General features: G+C 42.9%; 1 protein-coding gene across 1 annotated transcript in view; it reads right to left on the bottom strand.

Annotated features, from left to right (window-relative positions):
- Positions 1–26,356, bottom strand: part of MUC2 (mucin 2, oligomeric mucus/gel-forming) — a 181,177-nt gene that overhangs the window by 73,677 nt on the left and 81,144 nt on the right. The window contains exons 31-37 of the mRNA XM_069223137.1: positions 26,070–26,102; positions 24,302–24,835; positions 23,617–23,646; positions 16,773–17,201; positions 16,102–16,131; positions 11,769–12,197; positions 2,155–4,377 (exon numbers count right to left, since the gene is read on the bottom strand). Of these exons, the coding sequence (XP_069079238.1) occupies positions 2,155–4,377; positions 11,769–12,197; positions 16,102–16,131; positions 16,773–17,201; positions 23,617–23,646; positions 24,302–24,835; positions 26,070–26,102 (3,708 nt within the window). The remainder of the gene's footprint in view (positions 1–2,154; positions 4,378–11,768; positions 12,198–16,101; positions 16,132–16,772; positions 17,202–23,616; positions 23,647–24,301; positions 24,836–26,069; positions 26,103–26,356) is intronic.

Below are 26,356 nucleotides of genomic sequence, written 5' to 3'. Positions count from 1 at the left end.
CAAGGGAGTGCCCGCCGGCCCAGCGGGAAAGGCCCTGCAACACAGAAGCCGGCTCCGAATGGAGCCGGCGGTGTTGCAGGGGTGCGACGGGTGCAGTTGCACCCATCGCGATTTTCAGTGTCTGCCAAGCAGACACTGAAAATCATGCTGGGGCCCGGTTAGGGGGCCCCTGCACTGCCCATGCCAGTGGCATGGGCAGTGCAGGGGCCCCCAGGGGCCCCAGGACACCCGTTCCCGCCATCCTGTTCCTGGCGGTCAAAACCGCCAGAAACAGGCTGGCAGGAAGGGGGTCAGAATCCCCATGGCGGCGGTGCAAGCAGCGCCGCCATGGAGGTTCAGCCCAGCCAGGGGAAATCAGGCAGGAAACCGCCGGATCCCCTTTTCTGACCGGGGCGGTAAAGCACCGCCAGCCTGTTGGACCCGTCTAGGACCCCCAGGGTCGGAATGAGGCCCTTAATCTGTCTCCTTCACAAACCATAATAATACAATGCATGACACCAGGGTTTTCAGTCAAACAAACAAATCTAGTAAAAGACCCACATCAGTGAATGTTTTTTTTTTTTTTTTTTAAGTATATTTTCCTTACTATTTTCTGGGACACAGTCTTACAATAAACAAAAAAAAATATGACTAGCGTGCCAAGGCGTGGCATATTGCCTTTGCCAATGCTTTCTTTTCTTTGTTACTAATGTTGGTGCTTATTGATGAACCTTGATAAAATGTTACATTTTAGAGATGTTTGGACCGTTAATGAGCAGAGTCAAAACCCGCGAGGATGAGTCTTGAACCCAATACAATCTGACTGACTGCAACACTGGGGAAAACTGCTTCATCCTCTATTAAAGATTGTGGAGACGTGGTCAGAGCACATTGAAAAAAGTTGCAAGGCCCATAATGAGGTAGAGTGAACATGCCCTGACCCCCAGGTCCATATAAGGGATGGGCCCAAAGAGGACTACCCCCAACACTGCTGAAAATTAAAAATAATTGTCAAGTTGTGTTGACGGATCCAGTTGTCGGTTTTGTTTTACTTAGTTTGTTTTTCATGGAAATGGAACTGCTTATTCCACTGTGATATGCGCAGTGTACCTTGAGTGTGGGAGTCAGGTCTCCTATAGAATGAATACTAACTCACTGTGCTAAGCAGGGTAATCTGTGAGCTTTACTAATATTTCTAATTGTGACAAATTGCGTTGTTCTACTTCTTAATTTTTTCCGTTGCAGCAAAAGCGAGAGCATAGTCTCTCAAACTGATCCAATTTAGGTGGTTTAGGAGGTAAGTAGTTACAAATAAAGTTCACAAATATATATTAAAAGATCATATTCAGAGCCTAGCTCTAACCAGATTGTTCCTGACAGATTTATTATCACATAGATACATAAGAGAGTACACACCATAATAAATTAACCCGCATTTTTAAATGGTGCCCAATTGTCACTGAGTGAGTGAAGTGAATGAAACCGCACTCCCCAGGAAAACCTGAAAACAATGATGCCAAATGGTGTATTTACACCTGCTTTCTGGTGTATTTTACACCTGCTTTCTCTGTGAAATTGATCATTCATCCTCTCTCTGTCTTTTCCTTACCTTCATTCACCCACCAGTCATTCTCTCCATCCACTTACTCTATATTCGTCATATATCCATTCATCATCCATCCGTCACCCCTACTTCTCTCTAACTATCCTCCTTCTTTCATGTTCTATTTCATTTTCCCACACCCTAGAACTCCCTAATGCTATTATGGTGTAGAGTGTTTATAAACTTATGTTTCAAGGCCGTTTATCCATCAAAACCAAAAGAAACATAAACAACATTTTATTGGGATATGTTACCCGTACCGCCCCCCAAGCATCCCCTGGTAAAGTTGCTAAAACGGGAGTTCACCACGACCAAGCAGACACAAGAAGCATACAGCTCAGTCCTGCTATTCTACAAAATGTTATGTTACTTGACAAAGTATGTATCTGTGGTGCATGGCATGAACAAATATATATAGAGAATTTAGCATTCGACACCTTTCGGACATGCTCCCCTCGGGATAGATGCTTACCAAGGATTATTCCATATTGATACTCGCAGCGCAAATACTGCATTTTACACACAATGTTACAAACATAGAAGACATACTTTTGGTGTACTTTATCTTATACCTGTGGTTGTTCGAGTGCTCCCTGTGGTGGTGGTTGGTGCTGGGGTAGTAGACTCCTCTGTAGTAGTTGTTGTCTTTTCTGTAGTGATAGTACTGAGAGTAGTGGTGAGTGGTGCTGAAGTTGTAGGTGTTGAGGTCGTAGGCTCCTCTGTGATAGTTGTAGTTGGTGCAGTCTTCTTTGTAGTTGTTGTGCTTCCTGTAGTGGTGGTTGGTTTTGTTGTTGTTGGTTCTGAAGGAGTAGGCTCCACTGTCGCAGTTGTTGTTGGACTTGTAGTTTTCCTGGTAGTGGTGGTGCTCTCAGTAGTGGTGGTTAGGATTGTAGTTGTAGGTGTTGGGGTGGTAGGCTCCTCTGTAGTAGTTGTAGTTGGTGTAGTTTTTCTTGTAGTGGTTGTGCTTCGTGTAGTGGTGGTAGGTTTTGTTGTAGTTGGTTCTGATGATGTAGGCTCCTCTGTAGTTGTTGGGGTGGTTATCCCTATTGTGGTAGTGCTCAAGGTAGTGGTGGTCGGTGTTGTGGTAGTTACTGTTGAAGTTGTAGGCTCCTCTGTCGTGGTTGTTGTTGGACTTGTAGTCTTCCTTGTAGTGGTGGTGCTCTCAGTAGTGGTGGTTGGTGTTGTAGTTGTAGGTTTTGAGGTTGTAGGCTCCTCTGTAGTAGTTAGAGTCGGTGTAGTGGTTGTGCTACCCGTAGTGGTGGATGGTTTTGTTGTAGTTGGTTCTGAAGGTGTAGACCCCTCTGTTGTGGTTGTTGTTGGGCCTGTAGTTTTCCTGGTAGTTGTGGTGCTCTCAGTGGTGGTGGTTGGTATTGTAGTTGTAGCTGTTGAGGTTGTAGTCTCCTCTGTGCTAGTTGTAGTTGGTGTAGTGGTTGTGCTTCCTGGTGTGGTGGTAGGTTTTGTTGTAGTTGGTTCTGATGATGTAGGTTCCTCTGTAGTTGTTGGTGTAGTTGTCCTCATTGTAGTGGTTGTGCTCAAGGTAGTGGTAGTAGTAGTTACTGTTGAAGTTGTAGGCTCCTCTGTCATGGTTGTTGTTGGACTTGTAGTCTTCCTTGTAGTGGTGGTGCTCTCACTAGTGGTGGTTGGTGTTATAGTTGTAGGTTGTGAGGGTGTAGGTACCTTTGTGGTAGTTGTAGGTGGTGTAGTCTTCTTTGTAGTGGCTGTGCTTTCTGTCGTGATGGTTGGTTCTGAAGTTATAGGTTCTTCTGTAGTTGTTGCTGGTGTAGTTGTCTCCTTTGTAGTTGTAGTGCTCATGATAGTGGTGATTGGGGTTGTTGTAGGTGCTTCTGTTGTTGTTATGGGAGTTGTTGTTTTTGTTGTAGTAGAAGTACTACTCTTTGTAGTGGTAGTAATTGTTGGGGTAGTAGTTGTAGGTCCCTTTGTAGTTGTAGATGGGGTTGTAGTCTCCTGTGTAGTAGTGGTACTCTCTGTGGTGGTGCTTGGTGTTGTGGTAGTTGTTGTTGATGTTGTCGGCTCTTCTGTAGTTGTTGTTGGTGGTGTCGTAGTGGTAGTGGTACTACTCTCTCTAGTGGTGGTTGGTGTTGATGTCGTAGTCTGTTCTGTGGTAGTTGGAACTGTGGTCTCAGTGGTAGTGGTGCTGGTTGCTGTTGTAGTGGTAAGTGTTGAGGTTGTAGATTCTTCTGTTGTTGTGGGGGCAGGTGGTCTTACTGTAGTAGTAAAGCCCTCTGTAGTTGTGGATGTTGCTGATGTTGTAGGCTCTTCCGTAGATGTTATTGTTTGGGTTGGAGTCTCCTTTGTAGTGGTACTACTCTCTATAGTTGTGGTTGATGTTGTAGATGTTCGTTTTGTTGGTGTAGGCTCCTCTGTAGTTGTTGTTGGTGGTGTGCTCATCTTTGTAGTAGTAGTCCTCTCTGTAGTGGTGGCTGGGCTTGTAGTTGTAGGTGTTAATGTTGTCTTCCCTGTGGAAGTTGAAGGTGTTGTCTCTTTGGTAGAGGTGGTGCTTGCCATAGTGGTAGTTGTTGTTGTGGGTTTTGAGGTTGTGGGCTCCTCTGTCGTGGTCATTGGCGGGGTTGTAGTTTCCTGTGTAGAGGTAGAACTTTCTGTAGTTGTAATTTGTGTTGTGGTAATTGGTGGTAATGTTGTAGGCTCCTCTGGTGGTCCTGGGGTAGTTGTCAGCTTTGTACTTGTGGTGGTTCTCTCAGTAGTAGTAGCTGTTGTTATAGTAGGGGTTGTAGTTATTTTTGGAGTTGTACTCTGCTTTGTAGATGTGGTGCTCTCTGTGGATAGAGATAAAGTATCAGCTGTTGATATTAGCAAAACAAAACATAGAAATTCAAAATCACTGAAAGAAAAATAAAAAATTTTCCATCTTCTCATCGCTTAGCTTCTGGCTGAACTCAAGGCTGGGTTCCCGTTATGGGGACTGTTTGTGAGAAGGCAGAAACATTTGTATGGGTGATTGACTGAACAGAGGGTTGGAGCCCAGGTCCAAGCTCACTGAAAACCTGTCCTTCTTATCATTGCTGTGCTCGTAGGGACAATGAGGAAGTCTCTGTCCTTCAATACAGGTATTAGTGGAATTCCCTATTCTATCACGTCACACGTGGGTGCTTGCAGGGAATAATTTACAGGTGTTTCACATGAAACAGTGCTTGCTTTATGCTCAAGTTGACAATATTCAATTTACTGTTCATGTATTTTCAGATGCCATTCTAGCTAAAGTGCACTCATGGCACATTGGCATTGCCAATGTTAAAACTAGATTTGAGAGGGACTTATTGTTTAATTTAGAGTTTGACAGAAGGTACTTGGCCCATCAGGGTAGTGGAGGACTTTACCTCTTCCATCGTGACAGACTACTGTCCGAAAATGTAGAGATGGCCACTGGCCCATGGGTCATCTCTTTAACTTGAAGGAAACCACCGGCAGTTCCTTTCAAGGTACAAAAGTTTGGAGGATGGCCACAGTTGATGTTAATGGTAATCCACCAAACTCTTACAATTTTTTGTTTTTCAGCTTTCTTCAAGCGTGTCAGGGTCGTTGATTTTTTTCTCTGTTATCAACACCAGGTTTTCCCTGGCAGTAATGGTCAGAAAAAAGGGTATTACATGTCCACCCCAAATAGGGCGGGCAGTGTAATGCCTTTTCTATGTCAGCCTCTGTTCCAATGGGCCATTAGAGCAAGTTTTCCATTGATGAAGCTCAGGGGAGGCTCTGTCAACAGAGACTTTGCAGTCCATGCATCTCTAAACGAGACTGGCTTACCAAGAGTTTGGTGGACAGGGTAGTCTGTCCTGTTTGCGATGGAGTACTCCGTGCACCAAATTCTAATCCAGTCCTTAATGTGGTTTATCTGGATATACTGAATCCCATTGTCTGTAATACTAAAGGCAAGAACTGGACTGCAGTATAAAAACTATGGGTTCCAAAATCCAATTCTTGTTAATAAAGGATACCTAGAACTTGGACAGTTTGTATCTCGCTAAAGCCTGCTGTCTTAACTAGAAATGTAGATAACGGGGAACCAATTAGGACCTATAGAATATATATCTTAACACCTCAGCACTTCAACGATAGCCATTTGTTCCTGTTTGTACCACAGAGGAGGAGTGTGGTGGGGTAGATTGGTTGGGGTGAATCCAATTGGGTGAGGTGTATTGGATAGTGTGGATTGGATTGGAGTGGCGTGGATTGGATTGGGGTGGATTGGAGTGAGGAGGGTGGGTTTGATTTTGGTGGGGTGGATTGCATTGGGGTGGACTGGGTTGGAGTGGGGTGGAGTGGAATGGATTAGACTGTAGTGGGGTGGATTTTCTGTAGTAAGGTGGAGTGGGGGATTGGAGTGGGGTAGAATTGATTGCAGTGGATTGGAATGGATAGGAGTGGCTTGGGTTTGAGTGAGGTGGACTGGATTGGAGTGGGGTGGATTTATTTGGAGTGAGGTGAATTGTGGTGGACTGGATTGGAGTGGGATGGTTTGGGGTGGAGTGGGGTGCATTGGATTTGGGGTGAGGTGGATTGGACTGGATTGAGCTGGATCATAGTGGGGTGGATTCGGGAGTGGGGATGGGTGTGGTTGATTGGATTGTAATGGGGTAGATTGGGGAGGAGTGGTGTGGATTACATTGGGGTTAGGTGTACTGGATTGGAGTGGGGTAGATTGGATTGGGCTGGATTGGAGTGAGGTGGATTGTAGTGTGGTGAGGTGGATTGTTATGGACTGGAGTGGGGTGGATTGGATTATATGGGGTGGATTTGACTGAGTGGAGTGGATTGGATTGAGTAGGGTGGATTGGAGTGGAGTGTTGTGGGTTTATTTTAGCTCCAGGCCTGCGGGCTGCGCCCTTTTACCTATTTATGCATTCATTTGTTTAGTCATTTTATTACATTTTAGCATGGCCTTGTTTTAGCTTGCATGTTTTTATATCATAACCAGTTGTTTACTGCTAAGGCATTGCTGTTCCCTCACTAAATTTATCAGTCCTTTGCACGCGTTTCATTCTGTGCTTTGCTCAAGGCTGTACACAATAATTTACTCTGAATCTCGGCTCCAAAGTTCTGGAGTCGAACCTCAAACTTTAGGCATAGCTTCACATCAGGCCTGTTCATTGAACATCACATGTCTATTATATAAACACCACCTAGGCCAGAATAGGGCAGAGGGGACATTCTCGCCAGCCATCTTATGTTGTGTGCCACTTAGTTGAAGCTTCTCTGATCTTGGCCTTGTCTCTCCAGCCAACAGAGAGGACTCCAAGCAGACCAACAGGCAGACACCTGCTTCTCCCGGTATGAGTTGGGGGCTCCTTCGTTAGGCTAGTTTGGGCAGAAGGGCTAACACTGCTAGGGTCTCATGTTAGATGCTGGAAGTGTAGGAAGGAATTCTTAGACTCATGATTACGTCAGGATGCTAGGACTATTCATATGTTTTTCTATAATGGTCACAATCATCACTGTATTATGTTTCATCTTCCTAATTATCACCGCTAATGCCTTTTTACATTGAATGCAGTTGCTTCAATAAAATACATTGAAACCTATCCTGCATTTCTCTGTTTGTCTTTGCATGTATGAGACTTCTGCAAATGAGAGAAAGGGACAAGATCTGTTCCACCATAACTTCACTGAGGAGTCAGAGTGTCATGCTGCCACAAATCACCTTCACTTTCTAGGTCTGGATGATGTGCTCCTAGCTAGCCGAGAAGGTCAAGCTGACAGCTTCCAATTGTGTGGGACTGACCTAGTCACTAACACACAGCAGGGATGCTGCCCAAAATCAAGAAGTCTTACCCCCTTGGTAAGAGTAATACAACAGAAGCAAGGGGGATTGGAATTGAGTGAGTGGATTGGAGTAGAGTGGATTGAATTAGAGTAAGGGGGATTATATTGGACTGGAGTATGGTGGATTGGAGTGGGGTGGGTTGGATTGGGGTGGATTAGATTTGATTAGGGTGAATTAGATGGGATTGTAGTGGATTGTGGTGGGGTGGGGTGGATTGGATTGGAATGGGATGGATTGGATTGGTGTGAGGGGGATTGGATTGGAGAGGGGTGAATTGTGGTGTGGTGTGGTGGATTGGAGTGAGGTGGGGTAGGGTGAATTGGACTGGGTGAGGTAGATTGGATAGGTCTGGGTTGGAGTGGGGTGGATTGGGTATTGGGTTGGAATGGATTGGAATGGGGTAGATTGGGGTGGATTGGATTGGTGTGAGGTGCGTGACCAAGGCAGCCCTCAACAACTACCACCACCACATCAAGGCAGCAAAAAGAGCAGCAATCATTGCCCGTATCAACACCGCAGCCAACCACATGAAAGAACTCTTCAGAATCATCAAGGAATTCTCTAATCTGATAGCCACAGGGACCACCATCCACCCATCCCAGGACCTCTGCAACACCATCTTAGACTACTTCCACACCAAGACAACCACCATATAAAACAATTTTGACCTCCAACCCTACACCTCCAGCCTAGACAACATCTCTCAAGCAGCGAACACCAGCCACACAATAACCTCCTGGTCCCTGATTACTACACCAACCACTGCAGCCCTCATGTCATTTATCTACTCCGGGGCACCCACCGACCCCTGTCCCTACCGGCTTTTCAGCCTCAGAGCCAACACTATTAGCAGGGAACTGGCCAACATCCTCATCACCTCCATCTCCACGGCAAACTTCCTGGACTAATGGAAGCACGTAGAGGTAAGACTCCTCCTAAAGAAACCCTTTGCAGACCTCAGTGACCTCAAAACCTACAGACCAATCTCCCTGCTACCCTTCCCTACCAAAGTACATGAGAAAGTCATCCACTTACAGCTCACTGATGACCTCGAACGAAACAACCTTCTCGACACCTCACAATCCGGATTGCGGGCCAACCACAGCACGGATACTGCACTGATTGCCACCACGGACTACATCAGGACCCTCCTCGACCGGGGAGAGTCAGCAGCTCTGATCCTTCTGGACCTCTCCACAGCATTCAATACAGTCCCCCACCATACTCTCCTCAACAAAACATCCTTAAGTGGGTCACCTCTTTCCTCTCAGGCTGCACGCAGAGAATCCACCTTTCTCCCTTCACTTCTACACCCAAGAACATCACCTGCAGCATAACCCAAGGATCCTTCCTCAGCCAAACCTTGTTGAACATCTACATGACCCCCCTCACAGACATCGTCAGAGCTTACAGACTCAATATAGTCTCCTCACTCAATATAGTCTCCTACGCCAACAACACTCAACTATTCCTCTCACGCACAACACCAAACCCAACTTCCGCAACACCATGGCCAATGTAGCAACATGGATGATAAGCAGCTGCCTTAAGCTAAACACTGACAAAATGGAAGCCCTGATCTTTGGAAAGAACACCTCCATATGGGATCACAGCTGGTGGTGGTGTAGAACTCTGACCAGCTCCCTCTCCATCAGACCATGCATGAAACCTCTGCATCATCCTCAACTTCCAATTATTCATGAATCGACAAGTAAACTCAGTTGCCTCTCTTGCTTCTACATTCTCTGTATGCTTTGCAGAATCTTCAAATGGATCCCTACCAACAGCAGAAAGACAGTCACACATGCCCTGGTCACCAGCTGCCTCATCTATGGCAGTGTTCTCTATTCTGGAGTGTTCTCCCATCTATTTAAAAGACTCCAGACTCTACAGAACACCACAGCCAGATTCATCCTCAACCTCCCCAAGGGCTCAAGTTTCTCCCCACACCTCAGGAACCTCCACTTGTTCCTGTCCAGGAGAGATGGCAATTCAAAACTTCACAGTCACATACAAGGCTCTCCACAATCTAGGGCCATCTTACATCAACCACCAACTGAGCTTCTATGTCCCAGCAAGAAAACTATGCTCCTGCTTGCTAAACCTCACACACACTCCCCGCATCCATTGCAGCAGGATCGGAGGCCGCTCCTTCTCATACACAGCAGCTACATCCTGGAACAGCCTGCCCCTCCACCTCTGAACAGCTCCCTCCCAGGCAGACTTAAGAAGGAGACTCAAGATGTGGCTTTTTGACAGAAACATGGTGCACTCAGTGCCCAGATACCCATAGGGGTGGCAGTGCTGCACTTTAAAAATGCTATGATTGATTGATTGATTGAGGTGGATTGAATTGGAGTGGGGTAGACTGGATTGGGGTGGGGTGGATTGTTATGGACGGACTGGAGTGAGGTGAATTAGATTGGTGTGAAGTGGATTGGATTGGGGTGGATTGGATTGGGTGGGGTGGATTGGACTGAGTGGGATGGATCAGATTGGAGTAGAGTGGATTGGAGTGGAGTGGATTGGATTGGGGTGGATTGATGTGGTGTGAGGTAGGTTGGATTGGATTGGAATGGAATGGAATGGGTTGAAGTAGAGCAGATTGGATTGGGGCTAATTGGATTTCAGCAGATTGTAGTGGAGCAGACTGGATGAGGGTGGATTGGATTGGGTTGGCAGAATTGCAGTGTAGTGGCGTGGAATGGAGTGGAATTGGTGAGTGGATTCTTTTGGTGTGGGTTGGAGTCGATTGGAGTGGGTCGGGTTTTGGGGTGGAATGGAGAGGGGTGGGGTGGGGTGGACTGGAGTGGGAGGATTGAATTGCTCTGGGGCTGGCTGGATTGATGTGGGGTGGATTGGAGTGAGTGGAGTTGACTGGAGTGAGGTGGATTGGATTGGAGTGGAGTGGATTGGTATGGGAGCGAGGTGGGGTGGATTGGGGTGGACTGGAGTGGGGCTGATTGGAGTGGGATGGATTGGGGTGTACTGCACAATTATGTGTTAAAGCATAATTTAGGAAATTACACATAAGAAATAATGTTGCTTTGCAATATTTAGAACAAGATAATGCTCTTTTGAGAACCGAGTACACAAGCAAAAATAATATAAAACACAAGTGCAAAGTGAGAAAAGAAGACTTGGCAATATAACTATAGAAAAAAAAAACTTAGCAATTTTGTTTTTTCTGTTGAGCACATTTTTGCAAGTCATACGCCATCTGTTTGCAAGGCATTAGAAGCTAAAAAGAACAAAATAGCACCCCAATCATGTCAGGAGCAGCAGACCAACAGTGATTAAGTTGAATCAATTAGTGCTTGATCCCTACACCACAGAAAGGCTGTAAAGCAGTGTGTCATGCAAGCCAACAATGGTAAAAAAACAGGTGGACTCCAAGCCCTTTTTGTTAACAATAGTGCCTCACAAGTGAGATGTATGCGGTAGTTCATTCAATTGCAGGCTCAACCCTAAAAATTTTACTTTGCAGCTAAAAAGTGATGCAAATTGGTTGCAAACATATAGAGCCTATGCTCCGGTTGACAGAAGGTTGGGTTTCTGCTTGCGTATGAAAAGTAGTTTGATTGATTTGATTATGTTGTCTCAAACAATGTGTAATTTCTAACATATTGGAGATTTCACGTTTTCATATTATGTGATTTGCCCACCAAGAGTTGAGGAAAAAACATTTTGCAAGAGTTTTGGGGAGTTATATACAGGGTCACTTAAGTTATGAGGGAGAGGAGCACCGAATTATGCAGCAGGAAAAGGCATAATTTGGCACATTTTTTGATAGTTTCACTTCATTGTTTATAATTTGTACACCTTGTAATACTGTCTGGGCAAAGATTTCACCTCATCAATTTAACAACCAAAATACAGAAATAAGCATCTGAAAAATGACCATTAAGTCTTTATGCCGGTCCTCCCAATGCACACAAGCAGATGTTGCCACATTTAAGTAAATTTAAATCCATTTGAGCTAGAAAGAACTTTTTTTGTTAACATCTACAGATTATGCAGCAGATGAAGGATTATGTGGCAAATGCTCTTACTGCTACAGCTGGAGGCAGGCCCGTGTTCCAAAATTCTCTAGGGCATCAGGTCTCCCTGCAAGGCAGTGATGATTATGAAGGCCTGCTCTTACATCCACAAAGTGATCAGCTTGCCTGCTCATCACCTCCAAACTCTCAAGGTCAACAATAGTCAAGAACCCTTTGCCACCACTAGTAGTAATTTGCACAGTTGATGTTTTCATTGCCAAATAATATCAAACATTTAATATTCTACAACTGCAATTAGACACGTCAAATGCCTGTTGGTGAAGGATTCTTTACACCACTACTGACAAAACTCATTACCAGTATGCTAGATTGAATTTCTCTGTACCTGTGAAGGTTGTCGTTGTAGATGTTGGAATTGAAGGTTCTGGGGTTTCTGTTGTGCAAAGAGTGGTGGTGGTGCCCGGTGTTGTTGTGGTATGAGTGGTCGTGGGTCCACACGTTATTTCACGACAGCAGTAAACTTTGATTTCATAGTTGTAACACATGGGTATGATAGTGCTTTCTGACTGGTCCTTGTTGAGGCAAATCAACCCTGTCCTGACATCACATGTCACTTGCTGTTGCAGCTCTTCAAAAGGTTTGTCTGGGAATCTCTCCGCTCGGCATGAGATGTTCTCTGGTCTTCCGCATATGTCGATGCCATGCTCCCTGATCTTGTCATAGGTTTCAAAGTCACCACCTTCAGGACCGAACTGAGGGTAGTCAACATCAATCCAATCTGTCCATTCACACTGAATTCCAGGTGTACAGATGGCTGCAAGACAACATTGAAATCTTAACAATTTTCATACTTTTCTTTTATTAAGGATATTTATGGAGCAATAAGGGATACTGTATATAGTAATAATTTCGACATGCTATACATGTAGGTTTAGAGAGCAGTCCGGTGAAGCAAAATAATGTCTCCCATCCCCCACCAGGAGAATGTGAGGAGGGGACCAAGGGTCTCACATATCTCAATGAAAATTAATTGGTCTTGGGATGAATGGGGATTCCCTGAAGGTTTGGGGTCCCTTGAAGGGTTGAGGGCCCCCTGCACCTCAGGGGCTTCAATGGCCTTTGTTATATCTCTATTAGAGAGGCATACACTGACATTTTCAAAGTGGGATGGAAAGCTGTTTGCAATTGAAATGTGGGAAGTGAAAAGATGAGACTTTGTGTGGGAAGAAACAAGTAAAAAGGTGAGTTTTGCTACATTTGCCTTGATTACAAGTTGCACAATACTGGGGTAATGGTAAAACAGCATGCGATTTTACCACTGCTGTGCAGCATTTTCACACCTGTATGTGGGATTACATGTTAAACTCCCAATGACTGGTGAATTACTGAATGGGGGTGATTTTTCAGGTTGCAAAACCACATGGAATTCACCTTTGCTTTTGGGGTTTTACTGCATACATTTACCACCTTCTCTGAGCCAATAGTAAATCTATGTGCAGGCCTGTCAGAGGGGTGGTGTGTGAGGGAGGCCACTGGGGGAAGTAGAGGAGGGAAAAGAGAAGTATTTTCTGGCGCACAACACTCCCCTTTAGGGCATAAAACAGGAAAAATACTTGCCTTCTGCCAAGTCTCCTCTTTAAAACAACAATAACAAGCATTTACAATGCAATAGGTCTCGCATATTTTGAACAAATTAATTGTCATCTTTTGACAACAGCGCCCACGAGCAAAAAAAAAAAAAAAAAAGAGTAAAAACTGAGAAGATAAGACCTAACAAGATAAAATAAAGTTGGCCTTAAAAACTAAAACTTCGCAATTTTGTTCGTCCTGCTGCGCATGATTTTGCCAGTCACAAGAATACTGTTTGCGAGGCACTGGAAGTTAGAACAAATAGTACCTCAGTAATGTCGGGAGCAGCGGATGGCCACATTAAGTTGAAATCAATTAGTGCTTGATCCCTGCTCCACCCAGAGGAACAGAAATGATGCCAGACATGCCTTGATGAATAACGAGGCTGTAAAGAAGTGTGCCACACAAACCAACAAATGGTGAGCAACAGGCGGGCTCCAAGCCCCTTACTGAACACAAGAGTGTCTCGCATGCAAGACGCATGCACTAGCGCATGCACTCACATGCTTGACTCTTAAAATCGAGTCAGGTTCTCTCACACCTCAAACAAAGTGGGTGTAGAAAAAAACTTAACTACTCCGAATCAAACCCTTTATGTTAAATGTACAAAAGAGAAAGCAAGTCCATTGCAAAGAAAGGGGTTATTTGAGAGTATTAGACCATCCAAGAAATTAAGGAAGGACTCCCATGCTTCCAGTAGCAAATGAATTGTGCAGAAATACATCACCACCAGTTAAACAAGAAGCACTTGAGGAGCACATCAAGAATCAAGCATAAATGGAAAAAGGTGTTTATCATTTTGCTGTTCAGCCCGCATTTTAATGGAAATGATGTGAAAACGAGTGCTTACCAGAACTAAGAAAATGCTCACAGTTGTGTTGCGTGGTTCTAGGGACAGTACTACCTAGTGTCTATATTATAAAATGAAACGTCTTGGCTCAAAGTTTTTCTTAAGAGCTGTCCAAAAGCGCTGCTGAACGCTGGAGTTATCAAACAACAAATCTGCCTAGTCTGATTCCACCTCAGGCATCCTCTTCCACTATCCTACACATCCTGTTTTTTTATCTCACCCTTGCAGGTTCTTTAGGTTTTCTCTTTTTTTGTAATGGTTTTCCTTTCGCTTCATTCATCTGGCTTTTTTCAGCCTTTCTCTCTCTTACTGTTGGTCAAGGACTGATGATGAAATTTAAGTTGCAGTTCCTCCAACACATGGTTTACACCTTCAATGTTTTGGCAACTTGAATATATCAGAAAGCTAAAGTCTGCAGCAGGAAAATACCTTGCTCCATGTGAGCATTCACACAACTCCTCCCTTATAGGTTGTTGTTATGAGTCAGCCGAACTTTGGTGCACACGTACTGGCTACGCTACCGGCTGTTACCTCCACAACAGAGTCCTGCCAGTGGGAGTTTTTTCCTCAAAATGGGGAATAATTACTCTGACCCAGATGCCGACTTCAGCGAAAAAAACACCGAGAAGGCAGAAAGTGTCAAAGGGAGTGAGCAGAGTAGGGCAGTTGGTGGGGCAGGAAGGGAGTAGAGACTTGTAGGGCACATATGTGCCTGTGTGGGGGAAACATGATATGCTCTCTCAGGACAAGGACTGCTGCACAGTGGGTAGAGATCGGTGATGCTGTTGCCAAATCCCGTGCCCTACACCACCTTTAAAGGTCCCGTGTCTCTGAGCCCAGAACTATCGCATCTGGAGTTTTCAGACTGATAATCACGGCCCGGACGCACGTGAAATGCTGACCTTTTTCATTATATTTCGCCCAGAGAGGTGACTCAGGGTGAACTACCCCAGCTCGTAGTGAGGGCTGTACTGTCTTACATAGAGCTTGCCTCCTTAAAATAACACACAAACAGAATTTAGCCTTGATTTTGGAGACAATACTCAAAGTGAGGGAGAGACTCTTATGTCATCTTACATTTGACTTTGTAAATATTTAATGTAATAAATATTGACTGTCGCCTTTTAAAGAGGTTATGATTCCTACATTCATCATGAATGGAGCCCTCAGTGTGAAATGCAGTTGTTTATTTTATGGCAAAAATTAGCTTTATAACTTTGACAAGGCTTTGGTTCGCAGCATTCAGTTATTATTCGAAACGCAGGAGTTGAGACATTGAACATTGTTGTGGGATACAGACAAGGTACCTGGACCCACGCACCACTTACTTTATGACAAATGATAAAAATACTGTCTCCATTAAATTATCAAATTTGAGCCATTTGATGCTACGTTTAGGGATATGCTGGAGTTGTTCCCGTGGGAGTGTAGGGGAGAGGGGTCCCTCAGGAAAGATTTGAATTGTAATCCATCAAGGAACGTGACTGGAAAGGCTGTTGAGAATTCTTTACCACCAGGGAAAATGTCAGGGGAAGTAGTGTCCGTGATTATACATATTATTATAACACAAAAGCTGGAACAATGGTCACATTGCTGAATACTCTGCACAATGATCCCCTGAGATAAAAGGACTGTGTCTAGATGAAAGGCAGCAAAGTATCACACTAATCCTCAAGAGTGTGAGACAACTAATCAGTGACTAAAAAGTAAAGGTTCAGAACACAGTGATTTTGGTCAATGGATCCCTGCATGCACGCCACACGCATTATGCAGAATCCCAAAACACTGGTGTTCGAAACTATGTAGAAGAATAGTTACCTTTATGGATCTCAGAAAGGTGCTTGAGATACAGTTTAAGACATCTTCTTCTGTACAACTAAATCCTACAGTTACTTACAGACAAGTGTCTTGGATAATAGGCAAGAAATGTTCTCCTACATTACAATATACTACTGAAACTAGTAGTAGACAGCCTTACACAAAAAAGGGTACATTCTCCTCGACATCAAGCTCTAACAGGATCTTTCAGAAGCCTGATGTTGAAATTTAGTGAGTGAAATTGTCCCACTGTCAAAAAGTACCGAAATCCCAGGAGTCTGCATCAGATACCTTTGGATACACTGTTTCTAATATTGAGATTGTATCAGGGCTTAAAAGCATTTGGTGATATTAAAGAGTCCAATATGATCAACGAAGAAACACATATGTCAAAGTCAAAGTTTCCTAAAGTCACACTTACTTGTAGACGTGAGAGTGGTGCTTGTTGGTCCTTCAGCAAAAAGAAACACAGAGAGCAACAGTATTAGTCACCACTTCAGTAGGAGATTGTAGAGAGCACAATTAACTGCCATTAGTTGGAATACCCATTCCCCTCATTCTCACAATAAGGATGACACACTTCCATAAATGCAGGTATTCACATTTTATCCACTTTGTTTCGATGTTGTTCTCGTCATTCTCTCTTGCTTTACTCTGGCCTTAACCACTTAAGATTCTCATCCTCCTATGAGATGTAAATAAAACTCATTTCTTAACTACCCCAATCAAATCTTTTCTAGTACTAAACACATGTTCTCAACTTTTATCTGAAATGTTAGAGCCTATACAGAATCTTTCCAAACATTTTTTCAAAACATGCCCCTACAAGCATTGATGCATTCACTCCTCCATATCTCTATTATGTCCATATCTCTACTCTGTGACCTTTGTTATGGAATGCTGTACTCAGTTTTCTAGTCTTTTAGTGTTCCGTACCCTTCATCTCAATAGAAAATAATCTACTATGAATGGTGCCTGATGATTCTTGTTATAAAACATTATGGTGCTGGATTTAATAAACAAATGCAATAAACTGTCCATATACATTCTACTCTCTTTTGCTAATGTGTTTGCCAAGTATACTATGCATACCAGTTGTTGTAGTTGGTGTAGTGGTTGTGGTCTTCGGTGTGGTTGTCGTCGTTGTAGTTGTGGATGTAGTTGTGGATGGTATTGTTGTAGGTGTGGTGGTCCCAGGAGTTGTAGGACAGATTTCCTCACAGCAGTACACACTGATTTCATAATTGTAACACACAGGGACCAGGCTGGGTCCTTGAGTCTGCTCACTGTTCTTGCAGGTAAGCCCCACAGAGACATCACAGTGCACTTTTTGACCCAGTTGGTGGATTGGGATGTCTGGGTAATGTTGAGACCGGCATGATATATTCTGCGGTTGTCCACAGATCTCATGGCCGTCTTCCCTGATCTTGTCATACGTCTCAAAGTCACCACCTTCTGCGCCGTACTCTGGGTAGCTCACATCAAACCATGGAGTCCAGAGACACACCACAGGGCATGATGCTGTAAAACAAGGACAACACCAACAACTGAGAGGGCATAAAACACGGATACATTTATTTTAACTGTCATGCTTGCATCAAAATGACTGCAGAGTAAACATGTATTTTTGGACTGCTTGTTGATTTAGAGGAGAGATTATTATTACCTGTTCTTCCCATTGGTCTTTCTTAAACCTATACTTTGTTATTCCAGTCAGAGGCAGCTCCTCAGCAATGATGAGCAATCGCCCCCCTGGCCAAGAGCCAGGAGATGAAAACTAATTGGGTATTGCTTTGTTATTTTCAAGAGCAAACCACATCTTTTTTTTTTTTTCTTCCCAAAACTGTAGGAAAATAATTCAGGTCCCCCTGACACATTTTTCTTTAATCGATAAGGGTTCCCACAGTGCCAGCAGAGGAACTTATTTTGAAAAGATACCAGCCAAGACAGGAAAGATTTCTAGATATGCAGACAGTTCTCTTCTGAACCAGCAGAAGCCCGGTATCTGTTCTCCTGGAAAGTAGATGAACTGCTTGCCAGGTTGTAAATTACCCACTTAGCCCATGTATTTGCCAGATAACCACTAGGGGGCTAGAATGCGACACATTTTCCTTGTTTGCACCTTTCAAAAGGTGTGCCCAGCCAAACAAGGAGTGCATGCCATATTATATTGAATGTGCTGCCACCAGTGCAGCCACAAATTAGTGCATTCAAGCGAAAAAAACGTAACAGCTGTTTCTAGCTGCTCTGTGTTTTACTGTGCAGGCGGCAAGCCACCTTCAATTTTAAGGGGGATTCGATATCCCGTTGCAGGTGGGTGCAGTCAAAGGGATGTTTTGGTGGTCCATAGGACCTACTTTTCCTCCTCCAGAGGGCTGCCATCAAGGGGCGAAATTATAGTGTGCTACCTTTTAGGTGCGGCACTGTCAGTGTACCTCCTGACAGCTTCTTTGCCTCTTCTTCTATAATACAGCACAGGTGCAGATGCAAAGGGATTCCCTCGTTTGTATGGGCATGCCCCATGCAATTGACGGAGCACCCTATGGTAATAGTGCTGGCGATATATGCGCACCAGCACTATCTGTTTTATAGAAAGGGCTGCACAAGTTTCTGTGGCCCTTTCTGTAATAACAAAGTGCCCTGGCAGCACGCAAATTGGGTGCATATGTCTGTTGCACCCGTGGGGCACTTTCCATAATACTGTATGGCTCCATATAATTGGTTCCACACTTTTTCCCTCTAGCTGTACAATGTCACACATTTCTTCCCTCCTTCTTGCACTAGCTTCACTCTAGCCTGGGCTAATCTCATTTAAGAGAACGACTTTGCTTTCAGAATTATAGCATAGTGCCCCTACCCACACCCAGCTTGAACACACGCTACTTTACTCAGGAAGCATAGTATATACACGTAAGGACTGATCTCCTATTGTTTTTTGTTATCTGTTTTATCTTACATACATATACTATCCTAGAATATTTGTAAGTAGTTGGGGGCAGACCCTTGAAATGCTAAGACATTTCGTCCCGAATGTACTGCAATAGCGGACTGTGTGTATCTAAATACTGATAACATAGCATAACTAAAAAAAATGAGATGCTGTTCTCGCCAATTACACTTAAAGTCGTAGGCCTCCGTTAGGAGTGCCCCGAAGAGTTAGGTGCTATTTATTTCACTAATTAAAAAGCGATACTCCAGGGCTTGGAATTAAAGTAGTGTATCACCAATTGCACGTTGAACCCTCAAAAATGTGGCATAACATATTTATTTTGAAGCTTTATGCACCAAGACCTACATGTCCAAGCATTTTCCACGCCTTTTCTCCTTCTGGGGGAAAAATACAATAGTCTGATCTTTACCGCAAGCAGTAATTACCCAGTGTAATAAATTTGGCACCACTTTTAATTGCTATCGCTGTGAAAATAGCAATCATTATTTGAGGAGGGAGGCGTAATGAAGGTCTTAAGGGAGCCATCCAGTACAGAGAAAAAAAGGTCTATTTGGCCAGTCCTGCATAGCTCTAATAATCACCAACAATATTAATTCTAGAACGCTGCTTTATTTATTAATGTCGCTTAGCGTTGTACTCTGACATTTAATGTCTTTAACCCTGTAGTAAAAAAACTCACCGAAAGCAGTTCAAGCCGGTTTGAATGTGCCGTATTTTCTATAGGTGCATTCTAGTAGTTTCTCGAAGTATTCCAAAATACATGACATTTTTTTGACGATTCTGTTAAAAACCGTAATGGTTCACATACCAGTGGGGTATGAGGTACAGAGGATATACATTGTTTTTGATTTGTACTTAGACATAAACCTACTGGACTAATTGCAATTGGTTTTAAGCAAGGGGTGTAACACACGTTTGCAAACTGTGCAAGAACCTAGGCCTAGATTCAGAAAGGTATTACGCAGCGCAGTGCAGTAGCGTGACAAGGAGAGAGCAGGAGAGCGCCATATTCACGTAGATATGGCACTCTACTCCCCCTCCCTCCTGCCTGTGCTGATTCCAGCTGCTGTGCGCCATTGTTATGGAATGTGTCTAGCATAGGTTTTGTACAGGAAGGTTATCCTTCCTGTACAAAATACTTTGCCTACACAAGTGGAAATGCCGTTCCTACTTTGCATGTGTGCAGAACAGTGGACCACACTTGTAAAGTTGGAAAAGCAGGTAGAAATAAAAACATTTATCCGTTTAGCACCTGCTTTTCAAAGGCATCAATTTTTGGAGCTAAACACTTTCTCTGATGTTTCAGAATAAGGTTTAGCGTCAAAAAGCGTGGGTGGTAGCATGGGTACACCCATGTACTACTCATGTAACGCCCCCTTGATGCAAAGCATTGTAAAGCAGTGCTTCTCGCTGCTATGTGTTACTTTGCCACACAAACCAGCCCAAATACCGGTTTGTGTTGTTTTGTGAAAGCCAAAAAAAGTTTAGCTTCGGTTTAGCATTACGGGTAGCCTAGTGCCATATGTTAAAAAATTGGGAAATGCAATTTCCAAATTGTGATACTTACTGAATTGCAGTTAGGGAATGGCTACTTCTTAAGTAAGAAACCTTTGTACTTTTAAATAGTGATTCCTAGTGGGTTGCAAATCGTCCGACTTCATGAATAATAATGAGGAAGTTCACAGTTCACAGTTTGTGACCCATTTGGAATGACAGCCTGCTCGGTGGAGCAGACCACAATGTCTGCAATAGCTTTTAAAGCAATCCTTTTTAAAAAATATTTAAGGAAAATTAGATCAATTTAAAAAAATAAAATGAAACATTTAAATTTAATTTCTTAAGAGTAGTCAGTGGTCCATGGAAGCATTCCGTGCTCCTAAAAATATTTGTTTCAACATTCACAGTGAGAAGTGGTCCCTGGGGGACTCCTTTTCAATTGGGAATGCTTACCACCTCCTTTGAGGTGTCACTAAAATATGAATGTTTTGCGATTGTAAATCGGTCGCTCAACATTCATTCACACCACTATGGTTCTGTATTTGGAAAGGATTCCCTGAATATGGCCCTTCCAAATACAGAATCAATAAACAAAAATTGCCTTTTCTGGCAAGCAAAGTATATCAAGTATTTGGGTATTTGGTTCTGCAATGATCTATCCAAATCAATAGCTCAGAACAAATTTGAGGCGATTGATGAATTAAGGGCCTTCTGTCAGCATGGTCACCCAAACATATCTCATGGTGAGCCTTTAGTTAATTTCTTAGCTAGTATTATTCCTGTTCACCTCTCCCAGGACTATTTCTCATCCATTGATAAAATTACCTCCAGTTTCTTCTGGTCAGGGAAAAAAGCCAGAATAAACCTTACAAATTTGAGGATTTACTTTGGGGGGTGGACTGTGACTTGGCAAATTGGTTTAACTACTAAACTGTCTTCTTAGCTACCCGTGGCACACATTGGCTTGAAGTTGCAGCTTGGCTTAGCATACACCAAGATATTAAACGTTCCTTCCCATTACCAGCAAATATGACTATGACCCAGCATTCTTTTGTGCACACCAAAAAGATTTTTTAAAGATTCAGCTTCAGCTCTACTAACACTGGACAGAGCCCTTTCTTCTAAAATGTATAAATCTTACTCCAAATCTTACTCCATATCTTTATGGAATAATATAAAATGTCAGATTGCAGAATCCACCAGGATTGGTCTGTACCGGGAAAACAAAGGTATATCCCTTGTAGCAGCTCTCATAGCAAATTTTGAACCTTTAACTTTTGTGATGCTCTAAGTGAAACATATTCTCACTAATTTAGATTTTTTATGACTTTTTAAGAATTAAAACAAAGGTCTCATAACTTTCCCCCCTTATGAAAATAACTTTTTTCTCCTCATCTAAAGACATGTAATCTGGGGGCCAATTGATGTCAAACATGTATAAACTACTGAGCAACATCTCCTCCCAATAACTTCCCGATTTGCAGTCCAAATAGTCATCATACCTTGCTGACAAAGACAAACAAGAGACCTGGACTAAAATCTGCCCCTGACTACTCCAAAATAAACCTATCCTTTTATTAATTTAAACACAGTTCTTTGCATCTCACTTTCTATACAGGAGCCCAGCCAGACTTTTCAAACTCACTTTAATAGATTTTGACAACTGCTGCTCATGCAAATCAATACCTGGCGACCTAGAACATATGTTTTTATCATGTGCCTCTTTGTCTACTTACTGGGGCGACATCACCTCTCAACTATGTAAAATATTAAAAACTCCCATCTCACTAGGCTTCGCAAACATAATTCTTGGACCATTTGCATTCCATCCCCCAATTGATCTACTGGATTCAGACCTTGCCCTTCTCAATTTGCAAATCATCATCACACTTAAAGTAATTCTTCTGGACTGGAAGCCCACCAACAATGTATCAAATCACACATGGTGGGCAAGCATCATCTACCTAAGAAGAACTCACTCTGCCCAATCCTAGTGCTCTGGCAACCCCATGGCATCACAGGAGCTTAGGGCACATTAGACACCTTTATGCACACTGGGCAGTAGGCTAGTTGGCCCCTCAGGATAGGTTTCCTGGCTTATCCCTAGATATTGAAGTATTTAGGTCAGGTCACCTTTAGTTTGGCATGGCTCTCATCCCTTCTCATCTTTTCCCCTACTTGAGTGCTCCTTCCCCTCTATTTTCTTTCCTGTCCTCATTTTCCTTCCCACTCTCTGCTCCCTTTCAAATATCCTGTCCATCGCCCTTTTATCCCTAATGTCACAAATGACCTTATTCGATGGACACATTAAGCTCTGTCCATCGCTGTACCCCCATGATTACTATCTTGGATTCAGCTGCATACACCCTGCCAATCCATTTGATTTTGGAACCCTGATGTGATGTGTTGTTTTCACCGACTAAGTTATCTTTCCCACAGTATGTCTATCTCAATGGATGTAATAATTCTTTGCCACCCTACCGTATCATGCAATGTAATTTTTTTGTTTGTACGGTTTACTGTAATCGTGTGCAAATTCATTAAAATCTTTAGAACAAAATTGAAGCAATATTTGTTTTCTAAATGCAGCCCTTTTCCTTAAAGAAAAATAGGATGTGTTTTACAAAGAAAATTAAACTTTTAAATTTCATGTGTTAAGAGCAGGCAGTGATCCCCACTTCCTGCTCCTAAAAATAAAAAATATTCTTTACATTCTCAGAGGGGAAGGGGATCCTAAAATGCCCCTTCTCGATACCAAATGACAAAATGTAGTTACGATAACAAGATACTGAATTTTGCCACATTGAAAAGAATAGGTTATGTAGTTTCCGAGTTTGAAATCAGAGTACAAAACTTAAGCTTTGTTAAACAAGGTATGACTGAATTTCCGGTCTGACGTGCATCAGATATGAGTAAACACACGTATAAAAAGAGGAACTGTATTTCCACATTGACAACAGTTAAGTATGCTTTTTCACGTATTTGAAAATAAAGTAGTTAGTCTTAGAACAGTGCAAATGCATGGTCCTAAAGATACCTGAAAAATGATTCATATAACCTTGTTGAAACTCGCCCCAGCTACCCAGCTCTTCTCTGATTCTAACTGACTGAGCTCCAAGTGAATACCCACAACTTCCTTTCACCCAGCAAGAGAAAAAGGTTCTGAAGTAGAAACACGCATGAACCATGTTTCTCCCAGTGCAACATTCCTACTCCAAAGTCTTCATCTCTAAGAAATCCTTGTAAAATTCTCAAAAGGACTGAAAATTAACTGGTCAGTTAGGCTTGGGAAACTATACCACCTAATCACCTATTCTCATTCTTGATAACCGGCGTACGGTTTCCACCTTCTATTGATCTGTGCCCTGAACATTTAGGAGCATCAGAACTATGACTGAACAATTTGTAAAATAAGTAAAAGAAAACTTTCTTGAAAGGCGTGTGTTTAGTAGAAAAATACACTATGCATGTATATAAACTGGCACTTACTAGTAGGTATGGGCGTGGTGCTGGTCGGTCCTTCAGTAAAATGAAAAGAAAGGAAAACAATGCAACATTAGTCACTTTCCAAACTTGCATTTTCAATTTACAATCATTAGCTTTTAGCCAATTGAACGTGAACCACATTAGCTGTGTACCACTTGAACAGAAACGTAATCTTGTTTTACAAGCCTAATTTGAAGCATTTATGTAATCTGAGTCATTTTAGGCACACCGGCTTCATTATCTATGTTACAAGAAGCACACAAACAGATCAAAAGTACTCTGTCAATGAAGGTTGGAAGCTCCCTGTCCTGCAAAGCCACGTAATGCAAGAAATGGAATTATACAGTTGAAACGATGTAAAATAGCCTCATATTTCTACAAAATGCATCGTTCCAGTCCCTGTCCTTCCACCTCTTCACATCTATGTGATGTGCTCTTTGGAAGGGAAGCACTAATTAGCTGTGTTGTTTCTTTATTGCCCTTGCCTGGCAGTATTTGCTTAGGCATTTACTCAAGCAACACAGAGTTGTACAACATATATCTTTTTTAGCATAAAATAACGTGAAATGCAAAGTGACATCCAAGGGTTATAACTACTACAAAAAGGTAATAGGAAAATATTGATTGGCATTTTTCTTCAATTGAAAGTTACTGACTAACGCTGTCACTATATGTCCTATTTACCTACCTGTTGTTGTTGTAGTGCTTGTTGTAGTAGTGATGGTAGGAGTTGGTGTGGGGGTGGGTGTTGTAGTGGTTGGTGTAGAGGTTTGCTCTGTAGTGGTGGTGGGAGGCCATGGGGTTGTTGTTGTTGTCTCTGTGGTTGTGGTCATTGTTGTAGTCGTGGTGGGTGTTGTCGTAGTCGTGATGGGTGTTGTTGTAGGTGTGGTGGTCCCAGGAGTTGTAGGACAGATTTCCTCACAGCAGTACACACTGATTTCATAATTGTAACACACAGGGATCAGGCTGGGTCCGTCAGTCTGCTCACTGTTCTTGCAGGTAAGCCCCACAGAGACATCACAGTGCACTTTTTGGCCCAGCTGGTGGATTGGGATGTCTGGGTAATGTTGAGAACGGCATGATATATTCTGCGGTTGTCCACAGATCTCATGGCCTTCTTCCCTGATCTTGTCATACGTCTCAAAGTCACCACCGTTTGCGCCATACTCTGGGTAGCTCACATCAAACCACGGAGTCCAATGACACACCACAGGGCACGATGCTGAAAAAGAACAATAACACCGGCAAACGAGAGCCTTTAAATAACAGTGATATTTATAAGAACATACCTAAGCCTTCAATTAGCCTCATGGACGGAATGACAAAATAAGCTTGGCTTTTCCTACTGATTGGATGACGTATCTCTTCCCAAAAACTACAATATCAACAAACTACAGACGCACAAACACTAGAGGCCCTTAATCTGCTGCTTTTGGCATTTACCCCTCTGTCTGTTGTTAACTTATTAGGTTCTCGTCCTTATTTACATTCACCTAACACATCTCTCAACTTAATGGTGTTGCACTGACAGGATCAAATCCTGAAAAGGATATGGCACAAATAAGTCCCTGTACTCAGAAGGAGCGCCTCTATATTTTAATATTTGTTGTGAATCAGTAGTGATGTGGTTCATTTTATGAACCAAGTAAAATCATTTCAGTCCGTTGATAACTACCTCAACAGTGACAGTGCAAACCACTGTGAAACTCTAACACTCCGTAGCATTGCCTTTGTGTTCACATGCCCCTCAACAAAAGGTGAGAGACCCGATCCCAACTTCTAAGATGGGACCAAAAGTTGCTGTTCTACAGACTGTCAAGCACAGTTTGATGTTAAATTTAGGACACCTTGCCTTACTAGCATATTTTGCACTCATTTTACCTACATCATCTATAGTCTTCCTATTAAGGGGTGGGTGAAATATTCCATTCCACTGTCGCAACTGTCAGAATTTATCAGACACTGCAGAGTTCCAGCAAAATTCTGCTAATTGCCGCATGGCAGATTTTTTTCATGCACATGGCTCAAAAGGGATGAGTTGGTAAGTGTGATTTGGCATCCCCTACCTCAATTGTCAGTTGTTAGGAATACATCCAGCGAGACTTCAAACACTCAGAGGTCACGGGCGGTCACGAACTTTCAATGCAGAATACCACGGAGTCAAATTCCACAAGTTCCACCCACCCCTACTTCTTTTGTTGTACTTATTGAAATAGAAGGAGGCAGCTATAAGTCACTACAGAGTATTTCTGGCCACAATGAAGCCTAATTTTGAAAAGTTCCGCTCAGTCGGCAGAGTACCATAATGAGAAATAGGCAAACTCATAAACGTCAGACTATAGATATGAGATTGGATGATATCATTTAGTGCTAAAAAAGAACACTAGGACTATGAATGCTATATTCTGTACATGATCACAAACAAACACTACATATTTCCGTGAAGTGGCACTTACTTGTAGGAATCGGAGGTGTGGTGGTGGTCGGTTCTTCAACAAAAAGAAAGAAAGAAAGGGAAGGGTTATTCATTGCATCAGAAGATACCCTTAGAAGCAGAGAGTTTCATAGTGTGCATGGTCAGCTGTATTGAAAGATATCAACCTGTGCCCTCTGATTGGACCAAGAATGGGGACTAAAACTGCATTTAACCATTATTTTTCCATACAGAGTTGGTACAGTTTTGTAGACTCCAGTTGTGTAAACTTAACTTGTACTGCACTGACAGCAGAACCACCTCTTTCCT

This window comes from Pleurodeles waltl, chromosome 3_1 (assembly GCF_031143425.1).
Source record: "Pleurodeles waltl isolate 20211129_DDA chromosome 3_1, aPleWal1.hap1.20221129, whole genome shotgun sequence".
NCBI classification, from domain to species: Eukaryota; Metazoa; Chordata; class Amphibia; order Caudata; family Salamandridae; genus Pleurodeles; species Pleurodeles waltl.
The sequence above is the reverse complement of the archived record's forward strand: the minus strand, read 5'-3'. Positions and strand labels throughout refer to the sequence as shown.